At 42.8% G+C, this 23,570-nt stretch overlaps 2 protein-coding genes across 3 annotated transcripts in view; one reads left to right on the top strand and one right to left on the bottom strand.

The window, feature by feature from the left end:
• Positions 1 to 194: 194 nt before the first annotated feature.
• mlrb (Myosin regulatory light chain 2B, cardiac muscle isoform) lies at positions 195 to 10,356 on the top strand. The gene is given in 6 exon segments (NM_001141827.1): positions 195 to 240; positions 982 to 1,147; positions 2,815 to 2,919; positions 3,158 to 3,236; positions 5,625 to 5,673; positions 10,150 to 10,356. Coding segments are annotated over 6 exon segments (507 nt in total). The 5' UTR covers positions 195 to 237; the 3' UTR covers positions 10,255 to 10,356.
• Positions 10,357 to 10,954: 598 nt separating this feature from the next.
• LOC106603471 (collagen alpha-1(XXVI) chain) overlaps positions 10,955 to 23,570 on the bottom strand; it is an 81,601-nt gene continuing 68,985 nt past the window's right edge. For both annotated transcript variants that reach the window (XM_014197202.3, XM_014197201.3), the window contains 7 exons: positions 20,595 to 20,678; positions 20,360 to 20,412; positions 13,148 to 13,210; positions 13,005 to 13,040; positions 12,854 to 12,898; positions 12,536 to 12,620; positions 10,955 to 12,342 (listed from right to left, as the gene is read on the bottom strand). In XM_014197202.3, coding sequence (XP_014052677.1) covers positions 12,185 to 12,342; positions 12,536 to 12,620; positions 12,854 to 12,898; positions 13,005 to 13,040; positions 13,148 to 13,210; positions 20,360 to 20,412; positions 20,595 to 20,678 — 524 coding nt within the window. In that variant the 3' untranslated portion in view covers positions 10,955 to 12,184. The remainder of the gene's footprint in view (positions 12,343 to 12,535; positions 12,621 to 12,853; positions 12,899 to 13,004; positions 13,041 to 13,147; positions 13,211 to 20,359; positions 20,413 to 20,594; positions 20,679 to 23,570) is intronic.

Here is a 23,570-nt window from a genome sequence, read left to right as displayed (position 1 = left end):
TGTGTCACATAAACTGTTCAGAGCCACAGCACCCCTGCATGGGTCAATTACAATGGGTGGCTGGGGGCGGTGGGTGTTAGTTCTTTATATGGCTGGCATGCCTAGGGTAATGTCTCCCCATTGTCTAAACATAGTGCAGGTGGGCAGAGGAGCCAAGTGTTTTGCTATATAAGTAACCAGGGTCACTTTTTAGTGTTCTCTCAAGAGTAAGTGAACAACTGAGAAACTCCTAACACAATGGTAAGAATGACACCTCTTTCACTCTCTCCTCTCTACTTGTCTTCATCTTCACCTTGAGGTTAACTAGGTGTTTCACTTCTATGGTGTCTAGGATGCTGAGAGTTCTTGGAGTAGCTAAACTTACTTCAGAAGGAAGCAAAAATGCTGTTAATGTTTTTAAATGCATTTATTCAAACTATATTAATAGCCATGTAGTTTTGTGACTGGATGCTGTGCTCTGTAGCTCAATGTAGATGTTCATAGTTTTGGTTGTGCATTTGAAATACAATCCAGTAAATGATGACCTATTATTTTTTATGAAATATAACAGTAATTATATTATTACTGTTATATTACAGTTATATTACATGATACTGTCAAAACTTCACAATGTCACTGTATGCAATCTGTATCAAAATGTATGCAAGCTGTTGTTATTCATCATAACATCAAAGAACTTGTCATTTTCCTGTGTACCGAAGTAGGATCTTATTTTGATCATCCTGTTGCAGGAGAACACTACATTGCCGGACATGTAAAACTTGTAGTGTATTTTAGGTTTAAAAAGACTTCTGATGTTCAGAAATGTCTACTTTCAACTTTTAGACTTGATTTTCCCTTACGAAAAAATGTATGAACCCCAACAAAAATGTCCATTAATTATAATCCACATACTGTAATAATTCACATTTCCTGTTGCTGCAGGATTATTTTCCGCTGTAGCAAACTGGCTCAAATTTAGATCCTACATCTGTATCTCAGGCACCCAAGAAGGCAAAGAAGAAGGCAGCAGAGGCCAGCTCCAATGTGTTCTCCATGTTTGAGCAAGCCCAGATCCAGGAGTTCAAGGAGGCTTTCACCATCATGGACCAGAACAGAGACGGTTTCATTGACAAGGGTGACCTGAGGGACACCTTCTGTGCTCTGGGTGAGCTAAGGCTAATGTTAGTAACTCCTCTGGAGAATGTCCCTTTGCATTATAAAAGGGGTGGGTGAGGTTGTCATCCTTGGAGAAGTAGTTACGCAAGGGATAATCAACAACGGCTATGCGTTCTATGGAGAATAATGGACGACGTGGAAGGTGTTCCACGACACGCACGTGGAGTGGAACTAACCTTCCACGGAGATGCATTATTTTCCAGAGAACGCATAGAGCCTCGGGTTGACTATCCCTTGCGACACTACTTCTCCAAGGATGTGGCTACAATTGAACACATTTGGCGCTATAAATGCGTTCATTTGCTGGATGAAATGTTTTCGACATCCACTGAAGTAGTTAGCAAGCCAATTAGACAGCTACAGTAGTTGCCTTGGTAACCAAACAGACTTGCTAGTTTAGCAAACCAAACCATCAGCCCTAGCTTGCTTTTATTAAAACCGAATTCAACAATGACAATGTTTTCAATTCGACTTTTGCTTTCAAAAGCAGCTCTAACAGAACATGTAAGAATTAACTATAGCCATTGAATTCTAGCCTGCAGTTAGCTACCATGCATAGGTGTGCTAATGAGTGTTCTTACGCACGACGCAACGTGCAGTGCCTGGATACAGAAGTAGCTAGCCAGTTAGCTTGGGTGCTTGACTGCCATTGTGAGGTCAGAACGTTCGGATCAACCCTACACATCGGCCATGCGCTCTGAACGCTCAGAGAAGCGACACGTTTTGATTTTAGGAACAGACAATCTGACAGCACAGTTGCAGTCACCAACGCTCTGGATAACATAACAGCCTAACCAGCTCTGCTAGGGAGAGTAATGTTCAGTGAGCTGTTTATCAACTTTCAAAGCAAAATTACTTTCCCATTGTTCCTCAACTGTAGTGTATGATATACCATTTTGTTGCTCTGAGTCTCTACTTTTATCCAATGTAAAAAACACAATTAACACAAATAAAAATAAAGGTGTTAGCGGTGTATAAAGGTGTTAAATAAAGGTGTTAGCTGTGTTGTTGGCTAGGGCTTCTGAACAACAGTGTCCTGACGAGTGAGAAAATGTTCACGCCTCATTAGCTCATTGTTATGGATGTATATCTTGTGGAAGGATGAAATAGTATGAATAAATTCATAAAAAATGACATTTTTAATTAAAATGTCAATCATTATTTGAATATGTTGGTAACCTGTTGTATAAAAGTGATAACAACACCCGTGCTAGTAGGTCCTCCAAACACCGGCTTATCGGGCAGTATCACTTAATTATAAACTGGTTATCAGCGTAATTATACCAGTAAATACATGGTATATGGTCTGATATACCACGGCTTTCAGCCAATCAGCATTCAGGGCTCAAACCACCCAGTTTTATAAAGGGAAATAATGCACTCTATAATGCCCTTCAAGCCAATCAGAAAAAAGTATTCAACAATGCCATGGTTTAAAGTAGTTTAACACACCCTCTCTCCTCCAGCTATCTCCAATGAGACTGTAATGATTGCTTCACAAAACACAAACATTTATTTAGAGAATGACTGATCTAAGCAACCATCTCTGACCATAAGACCTGTGCTGCTGTACTTTCCCACTTTCCCCACCTGGTCATGTGAGTGATCCCAATTAACTCTGACCTGTATCTCTTCCTGTCCTGTGTGTCTCTGCAGGCCGTCTCAATGTGGGTAATGAGGAGCTGGACGAGATGCTGAAGATGGCCCCTGGACCCATCAACTTCACCATATTCCTCTCCATGTTTGGCGAGAAGTTGAAAGGTCAGGCAAAACCCCTGTATGGCCGACTAGGGTTTGCACATGTCATAGATGGTGCATCACATGTAAACAGAAGCATTATGGCTAGTTAATGCTTTACAACAATCATATATTCAGACAGAAATTAAGAACTAGAATTATAATGAGGCAAATTACTACGGTATTTTCCTTAGTGACATTTTCCCACGGTGCACTGTTTAGACAGACCAGCTGTATGTCTGAAATATGTGTCTTCACTCAGGTACTGATCCTGAGGAGACCATTATTAACGCCTTCAAGATCTTCGACCCCGAGGGACAGGGAGTCCTCAAGGGAGAAGAGTAAGGATTTTATGAACTCTAATACCATCAAACATTGAAACAGTACCTGTAGCTCTTTCCCCTGGGCATGCTGTACAGTCAGTAAAATTATCTAATTAGTCGCTTTAGGAATTATTCAATAAGGGCTTGATCCCAATTTAGTAATTCATGCCTTCCCTACGCATTTCTCAGTATTTGGTATTCAGACTTACCTCATTCAGTCGCGCAACGTGACTGAATAAGGTAAGTATTAAAAATATTAAACTGCTGAAAACCCATCCACTTGCTGGCCAACAGATTTTCTCATAGTGTTTTCATTCAATAGGGTTTTCTGTACATTTATGTTAAGCCATCCCTTTAAATACGGTGTACCTTTAATTAGATTTTTGTCGACAGACTCAAAAGAATACATTGAGAGAACTGGGTCAGAATATAGGGATCAATAACATAAAGCCATGTATGCATATTCGTCTCCGTTTCCGCACCAACTGGTAGATAGTCTGATTTTCTAGATTATTTAGCCACATTTTTGAGTTAGGAAAGTATGTATGAGTATTTAAAAAAAAAAAAACAGTTTGGAAAGCCTTTATGCTCTAAATATATTGATTAATAAAAAATACAGTGGTTTGATTTATCCTGAAAGTTGTCATATTCAAGTTCAATCCATAAAATATTGGAAGGTGGAGAAAAGTTTACAATAGGGGTTGAACAATAATCTTATGCATCTACCCTAATTCTCACTAATCATGGAACTGTTTTACAATGGTCTTGTCATCATGAACAGTGCGCCAGGCTCCAAGTTTAACCTGCTACGTGTGGTCTGAGATCCATAATGATTCAAATAGGCTACATGTCCCAAATGATTGCGCAACGTTAGCCAGATATGACCCACTAATGCTAGCGACCCAAGAAGGACATGACAGAGGAAAGAATTATAAAATTGAATGTTTTTAAAATAAATGTATCTGGGTATTACTGACAGTGGCTACTGATAGTGGCACATTTTTAACATGATGCAAATTGTTCAAATAAAACAGAGAAAAGCCTGGGCATATAATCAAAACATTCTAAAGCACATACATGAATTTGGCAAGTTTAGCTCTACAGAAGCCTATAGCTTGGGTCTCCAAATTTCATCCACGCAAATTATGAGGGCATACAATAAAATTTGGAATAACGGCACAGCTATTTATATTCTGTTTCACTGTAGAAAAGGGGCCGCAATACATGTCATGTTGATATGATTTTCAGTTTGCTTCCATATGTCTGGTTTCACATTCATCTCCAGAGATCATAAGGAAAAATAATCTAAAACAATTGCTATATGTATTTACAATCCCATTTTCCAAACGGATTACACATTTACCTAGCTCTTATCAAAAGCGCTTATCAAGTTGTAAATTACAGTACATGGAGAATGGTGTTATTTATATAGGAAAGAAATTAAGTAGACACTTTTTCCACTTAGAACCGGTAGGTTCGCTAGATCTTATTCATGGTTTCCTCTTGCGTAAAGTTGGTGGAATTATGAGGGAATTAAGTCAAGGTCAGAATACAGCGTATCTGTAGACACACCTCTGCCACACCTTAATTTATTCGAGCTCCACCTCAAACGAGTAGTGTGTGAATAGCATGCTATTCTCATGCTTAAATTCAAGGTCAGATTACGCATAGAGAGAAAAGCGCATAGACAGGTATTTACGTGCCATTTACACACGCTTTACTCAGGTCTGAATCAGGGCTTACAGATGTAGGATCTTAATTTGATCACTCTTTTGTTGCTGAACATTTTCCTGCACAGCAAATTCACACTTGTAGTGTATTCTAGGTTTAAAAAGGCTTTTAAAGTTTGTAATTTCCACTTTAAAATGTCAGACTTGATTTGCCCTAACGAAAAATGTATCAACCCCTCCAAAAAAATGTCCATTCATTATAATCCCCATATGAGAACCCTTTTTGGTTCCAGGTAGAACCCTTTTTGGTATCAGGTAGAACCCTTTTGAGTTCCATGTAAAACCCTCTGTGGAAAGGGTTCTACATGGAACCCAAAAGGGTTCTTCAAAGGGTTCTCCTATGGGGACAGCCAAACCACCTTTTTTTCTAAGAGTGTAGCTAATGACTTACAGATGTAGGATCTTAAGGCATTAGATTAATTTTAAAAAATGACTCAAATCTAATCTATTGAACCTCTCTTTTGTGATTGCTGATAATTATCCATCAGTGATAGCGTTGCTAGTTTTATTGTCATGGATTCTTGTAGAGCAAAGAGACCGTTTCTTGTAGAATGTTGCATGTGTTTTAGGATATAATTAAGGAAGAAAGTGTAACTCCTTGGGGTCAACTCTGAGAAAATAACTCCCTGTCACAGTTGATGTGCTGTACCTAACGAATCATCATTTTCCCTTCCAGTATCAAATATTACATCATGTCTCAGGCGGACAAGTTCACCGAAGCTGAGGTAATGTCCTTCTCTCAGGTTTCTGAGGCTCAGTGGGATTTGGGTTTGGAATCAGGTCGACTTTTTTTGGTTGACTCATACCTCATTTCCTGTCAGAGTCCCATCCATCACACAGGTCCATTTCGTACAGGTCCATTTCTAACCTATTTATCAGTGACCCTGAGCCCCATCAGGGCCCAGAAATGCTACGGAACAAACGCTCCCCGCAGACCACTCCTCACAAAAGAGATCCTGTGTTTCATCACAAAGACAGTGAATCTGATCTGAGTCCCCATTAAATCAAATCAAAACACATTTTCTTAGTCACATGTGCCAGATAGAACAGGTGTAGACCTTACAGTGAAATGCTTACTTACGAGCCCCTAACCAACAATGCAGCCATATCTCAGACTGGCCAATAAAAATAAAAGATTAATACGGGCAAAAGAACACAGACACTGGACAGAGATATGGCTTTTTCTTTGCAACTCTGCCTACAAGGCCAGCATCCCGGAGTCGCCTCTTCACTGCTGACGTTGAGACTGGTGTTTTGCGGGTACTATTTAATGAAGCTGCCAGTTGAGGACTTGTGAGGCGTCTGTTTCTCAAACTAGACACTCCAATGTACTTGTCCTCTTGCTTAGTTGTGCACCGGGGCCTCCCACTCCTCTTTCTATTCTGGTTAGAGTCAGTATTCGCTGTTCTGTGCAGGGAGTAGTACACAGCATTGTACGAGATCTTCAGTTTCTTGGTAATTTCTCGCATGGAATAGCCTTCATTTCTCAGAACAAGAATAGACTGACGAGTTTCAGAAGAAAGGTCTTTGTTTCTGGCCATTTTGAGCCTGTAATCGAACCCCCAAATGCTGATACTCCAGATACTCAACTAGTCTAAAAAAGGCCAGTTTTATTGCTTCTTTAATTAGATCAACAGTTTTCAGCTGTGCTAACATAATTGCAAAAAGGTTTTCTAATGATCAATTAGCCTTTTAAAATTATAAACTTGGATTAGCTAACACAATGTGCCATTGGAACACAGGAGTGATGGTTGCTGATAATGGTCCTCTGTACGCCTATGTAGATATTCCATATTGTAGCTGTTTCCAGCTACAATAGTCATTTACAACATTAACAATGTCTACACTGTATTTCTGATCAATTTGATGTTATTTTAATGGACAAAAAATGTGCTTTTCTTTAAAAAACAAGGACATTTCTACAGTCAGTGACCCCAAACTTTTGAACAGTAGTGTACATGTAGGTAGAGTTATTAAGTGACTATGCATAGATAACAACAAAGAGTAGCAGCGGTGTAAAAGAGGGGGGCAATGCAAATAGTCTGGGTAGCCATTTGATTAGATGTTCAGGAGTCATATGGCTTGGGGGTAGAAGCTGTTTAGAAGCCTCTTGGACCTAGACTTGGTGCTCCGGTAGCGCTTGCCGTGCGGTAGCAGAGACAATAGTCTATGACTAGGATGGCTGGAGTCTTTGACCATTTTTAGGGCCTTCTTCTGACACCGCCTGGTATAGAGGACCTGGATAGTAGGAAGCTTTGCTCCAGTGATGTACTGGGCCGTACGCACTACCCTTTGTAGTTCCTTGCGATCGGAGGCCGAGCAGTTGCCATACCAGGCAGTGATGCAACACGTCAGGATGCTCTCGACCATGTTAGTTTGTTGGTGATGTGGAGACCAAGGAACTTGAAGCTCTCAACGTGCTCCACTACAGCCCCGTCGATGAGAATGGGGGCGTGCTCGGCCCACTTTTTCCTGTAGTCCACAGTCATCTCCTTTGTCTTGATCACATTTAGGGAGAGGTTGTTGTTCTGGCACACACGGCCAGGTCTCTGACCTCCTCCCTATAGGCTGTCTCGTCATTGTCGGTGATCAGGCCTACCACTGTTGTGTCATCAGCAAACTTAATGATGGTGTTGGAGTTTTGCCTGGCCGTGCAGTCATGAGTGAATAGGGAGCTCTATAGGAGAAAGCCCTGCCTCCAGCTGTTTGCTTAGAAATTCTAGGAACAATTAGGAGGCCCGCGTCTTGTGACCGTAGCGTACGTGTAGGTATGTACGGCAGGACCAAATCGGAAAGATAGGTAGGAGCAAGCCCATGTAATGCTTTATAGGTTAGCAGTAAAACCTTGAAATCAGCCCTTGCCTTAACAGGAAGCCAGTGTAGGGAGGCTAGCACTGGAGTAATATGATCAATTTTTTGGGGTTCTAGTCAGGATTCTAGCAGCAGTATTTAGCACTAAATGAAGTTTATTTAGTGCTTTATCCGGGTAGCCGGAAAGTAGAGCATTGCAGTAGTCCAACCTAGAAGTAACAAAGGCATGGATACATTTTTCTGCGTCATTTTTGGACAGAAAGTTTCTGATTTTTGCAATGTTACGTAGATGGAAAAAAGCTGTCCTTGAAACAGTCTTGATATGTTCTTCAAAAGCGAGATCAGGGTCCAGAGTAACGCCGAGGTCCTTCACAGTTTTATTTGAGACGACTGTACAACCATCCAGATTAATTGTCAGATTCAACAGAAGATCTCTTTGTTTCTTGGGACCTAGAACAAGCATCTCTGTTTTGTCTGAGTTTAAAAGTACTGCCTTAACCCTCTTGGGCATGGAGTTCACCAGAGCTTCACAGGTTGCCACTGGAGTCCTCTTCCACTCCTCCATGACGACATCACGGAGCTGGTGGATGTTAGAGACCTTGCACTCCTCCACCTTCCGTTTGAGGATGCCCCATAGTTGCTCAATAGGGTTTAGGTCTGGAGACATGCTTGGCCAGTCCATCACCTTTACCCTCAGCTTCTTTAGCAAGGCAGTGGTCGTCTTGGAGGTGTGTTTGGGGTCGTTATCATGTTGGAATACTGCCCTGCGGCCCAGTCTCCGAAGGGAGGGGATCATGCTCTGCTTCAGTATGTCACAGTACATGTTGGCATTCATGGTTCCCTCAATGAACTGTAGCTCCCCAGTGCCGGCAGCACTCATGCAGCCCCAGACCATGACACTCCCACCACCATGCTTGACTGTAGGCAAGACATACTTGTCTTTGTACTCCTCACCTGGTTGCCGCCACACACACTTGACACCATCTGAACCAAATAAGTTTATCTTGGTCTCATCAGACCACAGGACATGGTTCCAGTAAGAAAATGTCCTTAGTCTGCTTGTCTTCAGCAAACTGTTTGTGGGCTTTCTTGTGCATCATCTTTAGAAGAGGCTTCCTTCTGGGACGACAGCCATGCAGCCCAATTTGATGCAGTGTACGGCGTATGGTCTGAGCACTGACAGGCTGACCCCCCACCCCTTCAACCTCTGCAGCAATGCTGGCAGCACTCATACGTCTATTTCCCAAAGACAACCTCTGGATATGACGCTGAGCACGTGCACTCAACTTCTTTGGTCGACCATGGCGAGGCCTGTTCTGAGTGGAACCTGTCCTGTTAAACCACTGTATGGTCTTGGCCACCGTGCTGCAGCTCAGTTTCAGGGTCTTGGCAATCTTCTTATAGCCCAGGCCATCTTTATGTAGAGCAACAATTCTTTTTTTCAGATCCTCAGAGAGTTCTTTGCCATGAGGTGCCATGTTGAACTTCCAGTGACCAGTCAGTATGAGAAAGTGTGAGAGCGATGACACCAAATTTAACACACCTGCTCCCCATTCACACCTGAGACCTTGTAACACTAATAAGTCACATGACACCGGGGAGGGAAAATGGCTAATTGGGCCCAATTTGGATATTTTCACTTACGGGTGTATTCACTTTTGTTGCCAGCGGTTTAGACATTAATAGCTGTGTGTTGAGTTATTTTGAGGGGACAGCAAATTTACACTGTTATACAAGCTGTACACTCACTACTTTACATTGTAGCAAAGTGTCATTTCTTCAGTGTTGTCACATGAAAAGATACTCAAATATTTAGAAAAATGTGAGGGGTGTACTCACTTTTGTGAGATACTGTATATATGTACAGGAACCCTATGTACTTACAGTGACCTAATGCAGTACTTCTGAGTCCCTTGGAGACCATGGTATTTCTTTCTTAAAAGCACATGGATGCGTTCACAGAAATAACTCACATTAATATTGCATGCGTGTTTACCATGGCTTGTTTTCATAGCATAAAGCAAAACCATGAGTGGAGATTCCTGTCTCATCCAGGCTTACTCAAAGAAGGCCTTCCCTGTGGCTCAGTTGGTAGAGCATGGTGTTGTGGGTTCGATTCCCACGGGGGGGCCAGTACAAAAAAGAAATGCATGAAATGAAATGTATGCATTTACTACTGTAAGTTGCTCTGGATAAGAACGTCTGCTAAATGACTAAAATGTAAAAAAAAGTAAAATGTAAGGCCTTATCCTGACTTGAGATGCATGTGTGTTCACTTTTATTTCAACTAAATATACACACCAAATTCAGCTCAAAGTGCAAAAGGGCTAAGTTAATGTATTGTTTCAACCCATGACATAGCGTGACCGGTGTGTGCTTTACTCGTCCAGGTTGAAGACATGTTCACAAACTTCCCCTTGGACGTCGCCGGCAATCTGGACTACAAGAACCTGTGCTACGTTATCACCCACGGAGAGGACAAGGAGGCGGAGTAAAGGAACCAATCACAACCTTGAAATCACCCGACCAATCACCTCTGACAGCCAACTACACATCACTCTTTCCACATCTCACCATTCTGACAATAAAAACCTAGTAAAAAGGACTATGGTGTTAACAAGGCATTGTCATTTGAACTCCAAGATGAAGGTGTTGAAAGTGAAGAGTTGATTGGGGTCAGAGGTAATGCTTAACAATGTATTCTATATAAGGTGGGAATACGCTTTTGCATATTTCAGACACCTTCAAGTCGCAGGGGTTCACAGAGGTTAAGGGAAGAAGAAGAGTGCTATAGGGATACACATAAAACACCATGCTTCAGATTGCCCTTACATAATAGGACTTTGGTGACTGATTCAGATTCATCCTCTCTGTCCCATTTGTCCATTGTGTTACAGTACATCACTGTTCACAGTATTTATGGAAATTCATAGGAATTCGAGACTCATAAGACGAGCAGCAAGCCAGAGTACATTACATTGTGCATGTAAAATACCACAAGTTATACTGAAGATCAACATAAGACAGGTTCTTACATAATTTATATCGACTCAAAAATAGGCTACAATTTGAAATAAAAAATGTTAAGGCAAAAATCGTCTCATTTATGTGTCTTAAAATAGGCTACATTTACAATTCCATATGTACACTAGAGCCATATAAATGGTGCAGAAAAAAACGAAGACAAAAATCCCAATCAGTCAAAATTATAATGAATTTTATGAAAAGAACGTTCTTCAAAATACTGTGCCAAGTCAAACGAAAACAAAAAACACCTACTTTAAAAAAAAAGGGAACGTACTGTAAAACTGAACCGTTCTCCTCAAAGATTAAGAAAAACCGAAACACACAAATATGAAGTAATGAGTCATGAAATTGTCAGAGACATGCTGTAGGGAAAGACATAACAGTTGAGCTGCAATAATAAACTGGTTACACACTTTACAAATGAGTTGGCAAGGACTCCACTCCCAATATAAAAACGGTCATATGAGAGCATCCAACACAACCACATTCCATCTCCAATCCAACAGACGTTTATTCTATTCAACCTATTTATAAATGGGGTTTTCAACAGGTGCATAAAAACATGATGTAATGTAAAAATTGGAGTTAATAATAACTCCAGACTGAAAGAAAGAAAAGGTGGAGCTAAAAGTAAGATCAACGGGTCAAACTTTATTTTACAGTTGGCTATTCAACAGTTTCACCAGTCTACTTGTTGAAACAGGACTGCAAGCAAAAGCGCTACCTAGTGCTACAGCAATTAATGTTACCTCAAGCCATGTGAGGCGATGTAATCTGATATCAACATGCATGTCCATCTGCTCCAATGATATGCAACAGTGGCAGATACAGTAAAATGTCCCTTCTACTGCATCGGATACAGAATCATTACTAGAAATATAAAACCGAAACAAAACCACTTTATTTCCCTGTTGTGTTCAAATCAAATTCAAACCATTCAAAAACAGAAAACAAATCTTCTCAAGTCTTGTAAAAAACAAACAGTACAGATATTATCTAAAATCAGTCATGATATTCTTACTGAATACAGATAAAACTGTAATATATTTAGCCCACTGGCTATAGTATCTCCTTTTACCTTTGGTACATCCTACAGTTCCCAACAGGAGTATGTCATTGAGAATATGCACATGTTGAGGCCAGTACCAGCACCAAAGTTACACAATTACATTTAAATAACATGACTACGATAATGACAACAGTACTAAAAGTCAATGTAAAAAACACATTATAAACAGGCTAAATTTAAGGATCTGAGTAAGAGAATTCTGTGATTCCATGAGTATTGACTGGTCATCCACTCTGACTCAGAGAACACATGGTACGTCTATCTCAATCTCTTACCCAATCACTGTTCATATACAAACCATGCTCTACTACACCCCTTGGCAGGACCATCTAATTGCCCCTCCTCCTCACTCTTTCCTCTCCAATCAGCTTTCGGTCTCCTGTGGTGAGAGAGTGGAGCAGGGTTTTGGGTCCTGCCCTTTTGTTTTTAAACATGGGCACCAGGTCTGACAGGATGTCCAGGCCAGAACCGGATTCTAGTGGGTTTTCTGAGAAATGACCAAAGAGAGAGAGAGGGAGAGAGAGGGAGGACAGGATTGGGGATGGAGACAGAGGGAGATCAATTTAATCTCACTCTCACAACCAGGACTCTCCAATACAACTTAACTTGTCACTGACAGACACAGTGATTGCTTGGAATTGGACCCTGTCGTTTTCTGAGTAAGGGTGTGTGTCTCTCACCATGAATGCCGATCATGTGCTCCAGAATGAGAACCCTCTCAGCCAGGATCTTCAGAGCCTCTCTCAGCTGCTGCAGCCCCTCCCCCTGGACAGAAACACATCACTACATCAAGTTCAGCTATCAAGTTCAAATTCAGCTTCCATCAGGAACTATATGTTAAGGTCTAATTCATTTATTACAGTACAATTACAGTATACTGTATAACTACTAAATACTGCTACTGTGCTACTATTATGACTGCTTTTTCATAAGAGTGAGGTATTGCAAATGTGTCTCTGTGGACTATTAAATCATATAGAGGGAATGTGTAGGGTCACCTCAGCCTGGGTATCTTCTGGCTCACCCTTTGGCCCTGGTACACCCTAAAAACAGAATCACAAATGGAAAAAACACAGGTGGTTGGCAAAGATAACAATTTGTATATATGTTTAAAAGCAGTCAACTTTTGTATCCTCACTGTGTACTCACTGGCTGGCCATGTTCTCCCCTGAGTCCTGGGGGTCCCTGTGAGGAGACAGACGCTGTATGAGCGATGTAGACTCATCTCATGTATAGACTGTACATAGAGCCTTTCAGTGTGGAATTCCCATCAAATTCCAGCCAAACCTCACCCTTTCACCGGAGTCTCCTTTAGGCCCACGATCCCCAGGCTTGCCTGAGGGACCAACACCAGCCTGGAACACAGAGATAGAATTTATTGCACTATTCTCCCATTGACATCAATGTATGATTTACAAGAATAACAAACACATACAGTGGGTTCCGGAATTATTGGATCCTTTGTTAAACATGAAACACTAATAAAATTGCTCAGAGAAAGAGATTGTGTTTAACAAGTAAGAAAAAACTCTCAAAAAAATAGTGGTCAAAATGATTAGATCCCCTGTTTTCAATACTACAGCCACTGGCGTACCAGATATCGCTGCAGGCCCCGCAAGGGGGGGGGGGGGGGGGGGGCATGAGCTCTGGGGGCCCATGCACCTGTCATCGATGTCAATTTTTATTTATTTAATAAATCATTTTGACAGTAACCCTCCAAAAAGTAATTCATAAACCTTTCTAATTTCCATATGTACTAGGAAGCTAAGAGTTTGTTTCTTGGACTTCAGGAATGTGACTGAAAAGTGATTCGGGCCTTAAAAAATAAAAATATTAACTGATTTAAAGTAAGGGGTTGTCGGTGAACAAATGCCATGGTCAAGGCTACAACGGCACCAGTGCAATTAGTGGAGCTTATTCAGGTGTTCAAAACCGCATATCAAGCTGAGAGACTCATTTTTCATAGGTAGTTATTTAGTTGTTTTAGGTGCAATATTGAGTTGAGTTTTAGTTGCAATATTCCATTATCGCTGGTATATCTGGCGTGCATCATACAAGACTAAGTTTAAATTGTGTGCAGCGCAATGGACATACACTTAGTGTACAAAACATTATGAACACCTGCTTTTTCCATGACATGGTTTGTCCAGGTGAATCCAGGTGAAAGCTATGATCCCTCATTAATGTCACCTGTTAAATCCACTTAAATCACTTTAGATGAAGGGGAGGAGACAGGTTAAAGAAAGATTTTTAAGCCTTGAGGCAATTGAGACATGGATTGTGTATGTGAATGGGCAAAAAAAATGTCTAAGTGCCTTTGAACGGGGTATGATAGTAGGTGCCAGGCGCACTGGTTTAAGTGTGTCAAGAACTGCAACGCTGCTGGGTTTTTCACGCTCAACAGTTTCCCGTGTGTATAAAGAATGGTCTACCACCCAAATGACATCCAGCCAACTTGACACAACCAGCATCCCTGTGGAATGCTTTCGACACCTTGTAGTCCATGCCCTGACGAATTGAGGCTGTTCCTAATGTTTTTTTCTCTCAGTGTATAATGCACAATGTCTCAGGAAAGTCTGGGTTGACTAGCCGTAACATAAATCCGAGACCCTGAAATTAGTATGATATGTTATGTTTGGTTATATAAGATACTAGGTCACTTAAGGCAAAAACAAAAGGAGGGTGGTTGGTCGGAGTGGATGGGTGGGCGTATAATGTGAACATCTAGCAACCCAAAGGTTGCGTGTTACATTACATCTCATTACAGACAACTTTAGCATTTTAGCAACTACTTACTACTTTTTAGCTACTTTGCAATAACTTAGCATGTTATCTAACCCTTCCCCTAACCCTAAGCATAACACTTTAACCTAACTCCTAACCTTAACCATAACCCCTAACCCCGAGCCTAGCCAATGTTAGCCAACTAGCTAACGTTAGCGTTAGCAACCTATCTACTTAACTAACGTTAGCCACAACAAATTAGAACTCGTAACATGTCATACGTTTTACAAATTCGTAACATATTGTACATTTTGTCAATTCCGTAACATATTGTACGAATTGCAATTCACAACATAATGTACAAATTGTAATTCATAACATATATGAATTGTAATTCGTTAACATATTAAATGAATTGTAATTCGTAATATATCTTTTGTAATGGATGATGGACATCCACAAATTAATGCATACCATAAGAAACGTAACATATCTGTCACATCCTGACCCTTGTAAGATGTCATTTTCTATAGTAGAGTAGGTTAGGGCGTGACAGGGGGTGTTTTTGGGTGGTTTTCTATGTTATCTATTTCTATGTGGTTATTCTAGGTTTCTATTTCTATGTTGGGGTTTTTGGGATGATCTCCAATTAGAGGTAGCCGGTCCTCGTTCTCTCTAATTGGAGATCATATTTAAGTAGGGTTTTTTTCCACTTGTGTTTGTGTGTTGTTATCTTCTGAGTAGTGTTTACTTCTCTCTGCGTCACGGTTTGTTGTTTTTGTTATTCAAGTTATTTGTGTATTGCAACGTTTCATGGAATAAATAAATATGTGGAACTACAACCATGCTGTACTTTGGTCCGATCCTTTAGACAACCGTGACAAATGGAGTGTCGTGGCTTTACGTACAGAATAATATGAAATGCTCTGACCCCGTTGGGGTTGGCAATACTTAGTATAGAAAACAGTCTTCTAAGAGCAAGGAGGACTTCAGGAGACCAGGGGAGTCCCTCAAGTTGGATTTAATTTGCCTTGAATATTTCAGCCCATTTGTGTAGGCTATTAGCCAGAAAAAACCTGCTGAGTTGAACAATAAATAGTGGCTGAATTTATCCTAAATTCTGACTACTTTTTCCCTCATTGTTAGGCTATTTGATGTGTAGTTTTTATTACAAAGTTGATAAATAGCAGCTAAATACGGCAGGCTATACAATGCATTCGGAAAGTATTCAGACCCCTTGACTTTTTCCACATCCTTATTCTAAAATGGATACATTTTTTAAAAAAAACATCAATCTATACACAATACCCCATATTGACAAAGCAAAAACATGTTTTTAGATTTTTTTGCAAATGTATTGAAAAAAAAACAAACATAAATATCACATTTATATAAGTATTCAGACACTTTACTCAGTACTTTGTTGAAGCGCCTTTGGCAGGGATTACAGCCTCGAGTCTTCTTGGGTATGACGCTACAGGTTTGGCACACATGTATTTGGGAAGTTTCTCCCATTCTTCTCTGCAGATCCTCTCAAGCTCTGTCAAGTTGGATGGGGAGCGTCGCTGCACAGCTATTTTCAGGTCTCTCCAGAGATGTTTGATCGAGTTTAAGCTCTGGCTGGGCCACTCAAGCACATTCAGAGCAGAGACTTGTCCCGAAGCCACTCCTGCACTGTCTTTGCTGTGTGTTTAGGGTTGTTGCCCTGTTGGAAGGTGAACCTTCGCCCCAGTCTGAGGTCCTGAGCGCTCTGGAGCAGGTTTTCATCAAGGATCTCTCTGTACTTTGCTCTGTTCATCTTTCCCTCGATCCTGATTAGTCTCACAGTCCCTGTCGCTGAAAAACATCCCCATAGCATGATGCTGCCCCCACTATGCGTCACCATAGGAATGGTGCCAGGTTTCCTCCAGACGTGACGCTTGGCATTCAGGCCAAGGCCAATGGTTTCATCCTTTAGGTGTCTTTTGTCAAACTCCAATCGCGCTGTCATGTTCCTTTTACTGAGGAGTGGCTTCCGTCTGGCCACTCTACCATAAAGGCCTGATTGGTGGACTGCTGCAGAGATGGTTGTCCTTCTGGAAGGTTCTCCCATCTCCAGAGGAACTCTGGAGCTCTGTCAGATTGACCATCGGGTTCTTGGTCACCTCCCTGACCAAGGCCCTTCTCTCCCGATTGCTCAGTTTGCCTGGGCGACCAGCTCTAGGAAGAGTCTTGGTGGTTCCAAACTTCTTCCATTTCAGAGTGATGGAGGGAACTGTGTTCTTGGGGACTTCAATGCTGCAGAATTATTTTGGTACCCTACCCCAGATCTATGCCTCAACACAATCCTGTCTCTGAGCTCTACAGACAATTCCTTCGACTTCATGGCTTGGTTTTTGCTCTTGAAGTATTGAAGGAGAGCTGCACACTCTAGGAGCTCAAATGCAATAATTGAATAACCTAATATCCAACATTTCGACAGACAAGCTGTCTTCATCAGGGTATAATGACAAACACTGCGGGGTGACTAGTTTATATAGTGTCAAAGGACACACAGGTGTCTGTAATCATGGCTGGGTGTGGCCTGATATCATTGGTTAATTCTCATATATTAAAATAGCATACAAAAAACATAAATGGATAGCATACGATCATAGATACAATTTGGCTACATAAGCCTACAAATATTTACAATAGCAAAATCACAAGAATGGCTTCAGATCAAAGTCTAACATGCACTGTCAACTGTGGAACCTTACATAGACATTTACCGTGGCACGTCCTGACCAGTAAAGGGGTTATTTGTTATTATTGTTTGGTCAGGACGTGGCAGGGGGTGTTTGTTTTATGTGGTTCGGGGTTTGTTGGTATATGTGTTTTGTAGAGGGGTGTTTGTTTAGATTAGTCCGGGGTTTTTGGTTAGGTTCTATGTTGTGTATTTCTATGTTAGATCTGGGGTGTTTAGTTCTATGTTTAGTTTATTGGGATTGGGCCTTCAATTGGAGGCAGCTGTTCCTCGTTGCCTCTGATTGAAGGTCCTATGTATAGGGGTGTGTTTGTTGTGGGAATTGTGGGAGGTTGTTTTTGCATTGTTATGTTTAGCCTGCAAGACTGTCTAGCTGTTGTTCATTTTTTCGTTTTGTTGTTTTTGTGTAATGTTCGTCATAAAATAAATATGAGCATTCACGTACCCGCTGCATTTTGGTCCACTTCCTACGACGGCCGTTACATACCGCAAGTGGACTCCAATCAAGTTGTAGAAACATTTCAGAAATGATCAATGGAAACAGGATACACCTGAGCTCAATTTCGAGTCTCATAGCAAAGTGTCTGAATACTTATGTAAATAAGATATTTCTGTTTTTTAGTTTTAATACATTTGCAAACATTTCCAAAAACCTGTTTTTGCTTTGTATTATGGGGTATTGTGTGTAGATTGATGAGGATTTTTTTTATTTAATCAATTGTAGAATAAAGCTGTAATGTGGTGTCACACCGTGATCTGAGAGAGACGGTTTATTTCTCTATGTTGTTAGGTCAGGGTGTGGGGTGGGCATTCTATGTTTTTTATTTCTATGTTTTGACCAGGTATGGTTTCCATTCAGAGGCAGCTGCCTATCGTTGTCTCTGATTGGGAACCATACTTAGGCAGCCCTTTTCCCTTCTTGAGTTGTGGGATCTTATTTTTGTACTGCTCGTTATAGCCTGCAAGACGTGACGGTTGTTTGTCATTGTTTATTCTTTTGTTTAATTGTTCTGATTTAAAATAAATTCAAGATGAACACTTACCACGCTGCACCTTGGTCTACTCAGCCCAGAGTCTTCAGCGGCGGTCTGCAGCCCAGAGTCTTCAGCGGCGGCCTGCAGCCCAGAGTCTTCAGCGGCGGTCTGCAGCCCAGAGTCTTCAGCGGCGGCCTGCAGCCCAGAGTCTTCAGCGGCGGCCTGCAGCCCAGAGTCTTCAGCGGTGGCCTGCAGCCCAGAGACTTCAGGGTCGGCCTGCAGCCCAGAGTCTTCAGCGGCGGTCGGCAGTTCAGAGCCTCTGGCGATAATCCACGGTCTGGTTCCTCCGGCGACACAGAAGCGGGGGGATCAGTGGGCGGTGTGGGGGCTACGTCCCGAACCAGAGCCACCGCCAAGTATAGATGCCCACCCAGACCCTCCCCTATAGGTTCAGGTTTGCGGCCGGGAGTCCGCACCTTTGGGGGGGGGGTACTGTCACGCCCTGACCTGAGAGAGACGGTTTATTTCTCTATGTTGTTAGGTCAGGGTGTGGGGTGGGCATTCTATGTTTTTTATTTCTATGTTTTGACCAGGTATGGTTTCCATTCAGAGGCAGCTGCCTATCGTTGTCTCTGATTGGGAACCATACTTAGGCAGCCCTTTTCCCTTCTTGAGTTGTGGGATCTTATTTTTGTACTGCTCGTTATAGCCTGCAAGACGTGACGGTTGTTTGTCATTGTTTATTCTTTTGTTTAATTGTTCTGATTTAAAATAAATTCAAGATGAACACTTACCACGCTGCACCTTGGTCTACTCAGCCCAGAGTCTTCAGCGGCGGTCTGCAGCCCAGAGTCTTCAGCGGCGGCCTGCAGCCCAGAGTCTTCAGCGGCGGTCTGCAGCCCAGAGTCTTCAGCGGCGGCCTGCAGCCCAGAGTCTTCAGCGGCGGCCTGCAGCCCAGAGTCTTCAGCGGCGGCCTGCAGCCCAGAGTCTTCAGCGGTGGCCTGCAGCCCAGAGACTTCAGGGTCGGCCTGCAGCCCAGAGTCTTCAGCGGCGGTCGGCAGTTCAGAGCCTCTGGCGATAATCCACGGTCTGGTTCCTCCGGCGACACAGAAGCGGGGGGATCAGTGGGCGGTGTGGGGGCTACGTCCCGAACCAGAGCCACCGCCAAGTATAGATGCCCACCCAGACCCTCCCCTATAGGTTCAGGTTTGCGGCCGGGAGTCCGCACCTTTGGGGGGGGGGGGGGGGGGGGTACTGTCACGCCCTGACCTGAGAGAGACGGTTTATTTCTCTATGTTGTTAGGTCAGGGTGTGGGGTGGGAATTCTATGTTTTTTATTTCTATGTTTTGGCCAGGTATGGTTTCCATTCAGAGGCAGCTGCCTATCGTTGTCTCTGATTGGGAACCATACTTAGGCAGCCCTTTTCCCTCCTTGAGTTGTGGGATCTTATTTTTGTACTGCTCGTTATAGCCTGCAAGATGTGACGGTTGTTTGTCATTGTTTATTCTTTTGTTTAATTGTTCTGATTGAAAATAAATTCAAGATGAACACTTACCACGCTGCACCTTGGTCTACTCCTTTGGACGATCGTTACATGTGGCATAATTTGGAAAAAGTCAAGGAGTCTGAATACTTTCCAAATGCATTGTATAGTTAGATAAGGTAGACTATACTGAATATTGAAAGAATCCCCAGAAAGCTATTGTTTTGAGGATGGACTGATTGTATTATTTGGCATTAATAGATAGAAAGTTATTGTGCGTAAAACCTATCTAAGGTGGGATAGAGCGCGAGGACGGCTCATGTCATGCAGGGGAGGGTGCTGGAGTATTGAAAACAGGGGATCCAATACAATTATTTTATTACTTGTTAAACAAAATCTCTTTCTCTGAGCAATTGTATTAATATAAAATAATATAATTGTTAAAAAAAAAAATTGCATACAATATAGCTCAGTATTTTTTATTTTGGACAGTCTTTTTTGCTATTCTTTATCAAGGGATCTTATAATTTAGGACACCACAGTCTCAAATTAGGATTCTGCTGCAGGATGTACATGAAAGTTCAATGTTATACATACGTTTCTCCCTGGGGTACCTGGGTTTCCAGCAGGCCCTGTGTGTCCCGGACGGCCTCAGGAGTTGGAAAATGGAGATTATAGTTTTCCAAAATATTCTGACAATATCCACTTAAAGGTCCCACTTGGTGATTAGCTGATATGGGGAAGTAGTATTCTATTTTCCCCTAACTAACATTATGACACTATTATCATTATGACTTCATGGTCAAGGCAGCGGGGGTGTCAGTATTTATACCTGGGGGCCCAGGGGATCCGGTGGGGCCTGGGGGACCGGTCACAGCTCTTTGGTTGTTCTGTGAATGGAGCGCAGCTTCTTCATCTGTACCCAAAACAAAAACAGCCATGGGTTAGGTGCAACAGGTGCTCACAGTGTTCTAATTACATACTACATGTATGTACTACATGTACGTACTGCATGTATGTTCTTCAAGTTTGAGTTAAGAGTACTTCCATTATTTACATACTGTAGCTCTGGTGGTATTTTGGGTTGTGAATTATTGTCAAACATTGGAGATGATAGGTTGTTTTGGTTGGTTGTCACTGTGGGTGTGTTGTGAGATAGTGCCACACCCATCATGGTCAATGGTTGAGGTAGGGAGCAGAAACTCTGGTACTAGTTCAGCATCCCACTGCAGAGAGGGATCAACAGGAGGAAAACTCCAATATTCTTGGGAGCAATGCCACTGGAACTAATTTCTGGTGCACTATAAACTTGTCTACTTCCTCTAGTGACCCCCCCCCCCCCCCCCCCCCCCCCCGACACACACATCACTCAACTAAAACAGGCCTCTCTCTCTCTACTCTTCCTCCTAACGTCAAAATACCTGCAGCATTGAGGTTTGACTTGAGAACCTCGTCTTGCCGTTTATTGAGCAGTTTCTGGCTCCGTGGCGGCCCAGGGTTTCCAGATTCAGGCTGCTGTGCTGACAGGTTACAAATTGGGTCTGATTTACAGCAGGCAGACTGCAGCCAGAGCCCAGGTTTAAACAAAGCCAGCCCACCACAATAATAATATACAGCTTTCCATGATATCCGAGTGGGAGCATTTTGCCCTCTGCTGGTTAAAACTGGGAAATGCCTCAGATGGAGGTCAATGGAACATGTCTGTAGACTTCTACAACTTACAATTTTACAGTCCATAGATTTTAGCCAAGGTCCTCTATTAAATGTTACAGCATGAATTAATAAGGCCTACATATTCTATATGTTTCGTTTCATATCAGGTCATTGTCTCTAACACGCATACATTACTACCACTGACTGCCCTCCTCCCCTAGTGTGCATATTTCTTACCGGTTGGAACCATTATTCACTATTAGACTTCACATGTCTCACAGATAATAGTACTACAGGAAGAAGGTGATAAGGCCACTCCAGCATTACAGGAACATTCTAGTCATCCATACAGCAGTCAACTGAAATCTGTCTGAACCATCATTATCAACTTTATGGTTTATGGGAACTCACTATTGACTGATAAGATATGTATTTTTGCAATGGAGACATTATCAGGCATTTGGATCCAATAAAACCTACATGATAAAACCTAGATTACTTTTTCCATGGTCTTGTGAGGGCTCAGTATATATTATAGCTCTTGGCAGAACGGTTGCCTGTTGTCCATTGAGGGTTCTTCGTGTAGGAATAGAGCATTTTAACAGGCAGGGAGAGGGATGTTCCACTGATGGACTTCCCAGATATGGGCCAATGGGACACCTGGTGAGACTACACTTTGCATGTCAATTGGCTTTAGCGGTGTCATGACATATTTTTCTTTCTTCCATAAAATGTTCCCCAGGTGTAAGAGGCTTGTGAAAATAGGTGGGAGAGTAATGTCTCCCAATATTATAAATTGATCGCTATCAGTAATTTACTATTGAAACAAGGTCTCCAGATATACAATATGTGTGGCAGATGGCCCTGATGTTACGCGAGGTGGACTCAGACGAGGAGACAGGGATAAGGTAACCAAGGTATTTATTGAAAAATGGGGGGGAGATGGGGTGCAGGCCAGGGGGAGCTCGGGCGGGTAGCAGGAACTGAGGCTGCGGCAAGGGGAGTAGGGGCAGGGTAAGGAGGTCCGGAGAGGAATCCAAGGAAGCAGTAGAGTGAGGGTCCAGGGCAGGGAAGCAGGACAAATGAGATGAGGGACTGGCAACAGGGACCAGAGCCAGAGCGGACGGCACTGTAGCAGAGAGAAAAGCAGCGTCAGGCTAGGGAAAACAGGAACAAACGGCTTGAAATGTAGATTGACTGAGCAGAGGCTACGATCTGGCAGCGTGGAAGTGGCAAGGCTGAGTATTTGTAGAGGTCTTGATTATGGAACAGGTTGCAGCTGGTGGGGATCTGCTCTGACTCCAGCATACCGGTCTCCACTTACACAATCAGATACACCCACACAGAGAGAGAGAGAGGGAGAGAGCACTGGTGGAGTGGCGGCAGGTTAGGGAGACACAGGATGAGGAGTAGACAGCACCCCCCCTACGCCCGACCAGGCTTATCTGGGTGTAAGGTATGGAAATCCGTAAGAGTGAGGGGTCCAGAATGTGACGGCGGGGCACCCAGCAGCGCTCCTCAGGCCCGTATCCCACAGTCCACCAGGTACTGCCAGCCACAACCCCGACGGCAAATGTACAGAAGCTGCCGGATGGTATAGGCAGGATGGTAATTGATGAGCCGAGGGGGTGGAGGAGCTGCTGCAGGAGGAGACAGGTTTAAATCAGGGATACATGGAAGGTAGGATGGATCCTGAGAGTTTCAGGCGCACCGCAGAGGGGTTAATAACACGGTCAATCTCAAAGGGACCAATGAATCGGGGGGAAAGTTTATTCGATGCCACTTTCAATGGCAGGTCCCAAGAAGAGAGCCATACCTTTTGGCCTGGGGTATAGACTGGAGCTGAGGCACGGCGACGGTTGGCTTGGGACTGGGTCCTGGCGGAGAAACAGAGAAGAGCAGCCCGGGCCTTCCTCCAGGTATGATGACAACGACACATCTGGTCATGGACAGAGGGAACCGCAACCTCTTGGGCGGGGAACAAGGGAGGTTGGTAACCCAGAGCACACTCGAAAGGTGACATACCTGATGAGGTGTTGGTGAGGGTGTTGTGGGCATATTCAACCCAGGGTAGCTGGGCACTCCAGGAGGAAGTGTTAGCAGAAGTCACGCAGCATAGCACTGTCTCCATCTCCTGGTTGGCCCATTCGGTCTG

Source organism: Salmo salar, chromosome 04 (genome assembly GCF_965601325.2).
Source record: "Salmo salar chromosome 04, fSalSal1, whole genome shotgun sequence".
Lineage (NCBI taxonomy): Eukaryota > Metazoa > Chordata > Actinopteri > Salmoniformes > Salmonidae > Salmo > Salmo salar.
The sequence above is the reverse complement of the archived record's forward strand: the minus strand, read 5'-3'. Positions and strand labels throughout refer to the sequence as shown.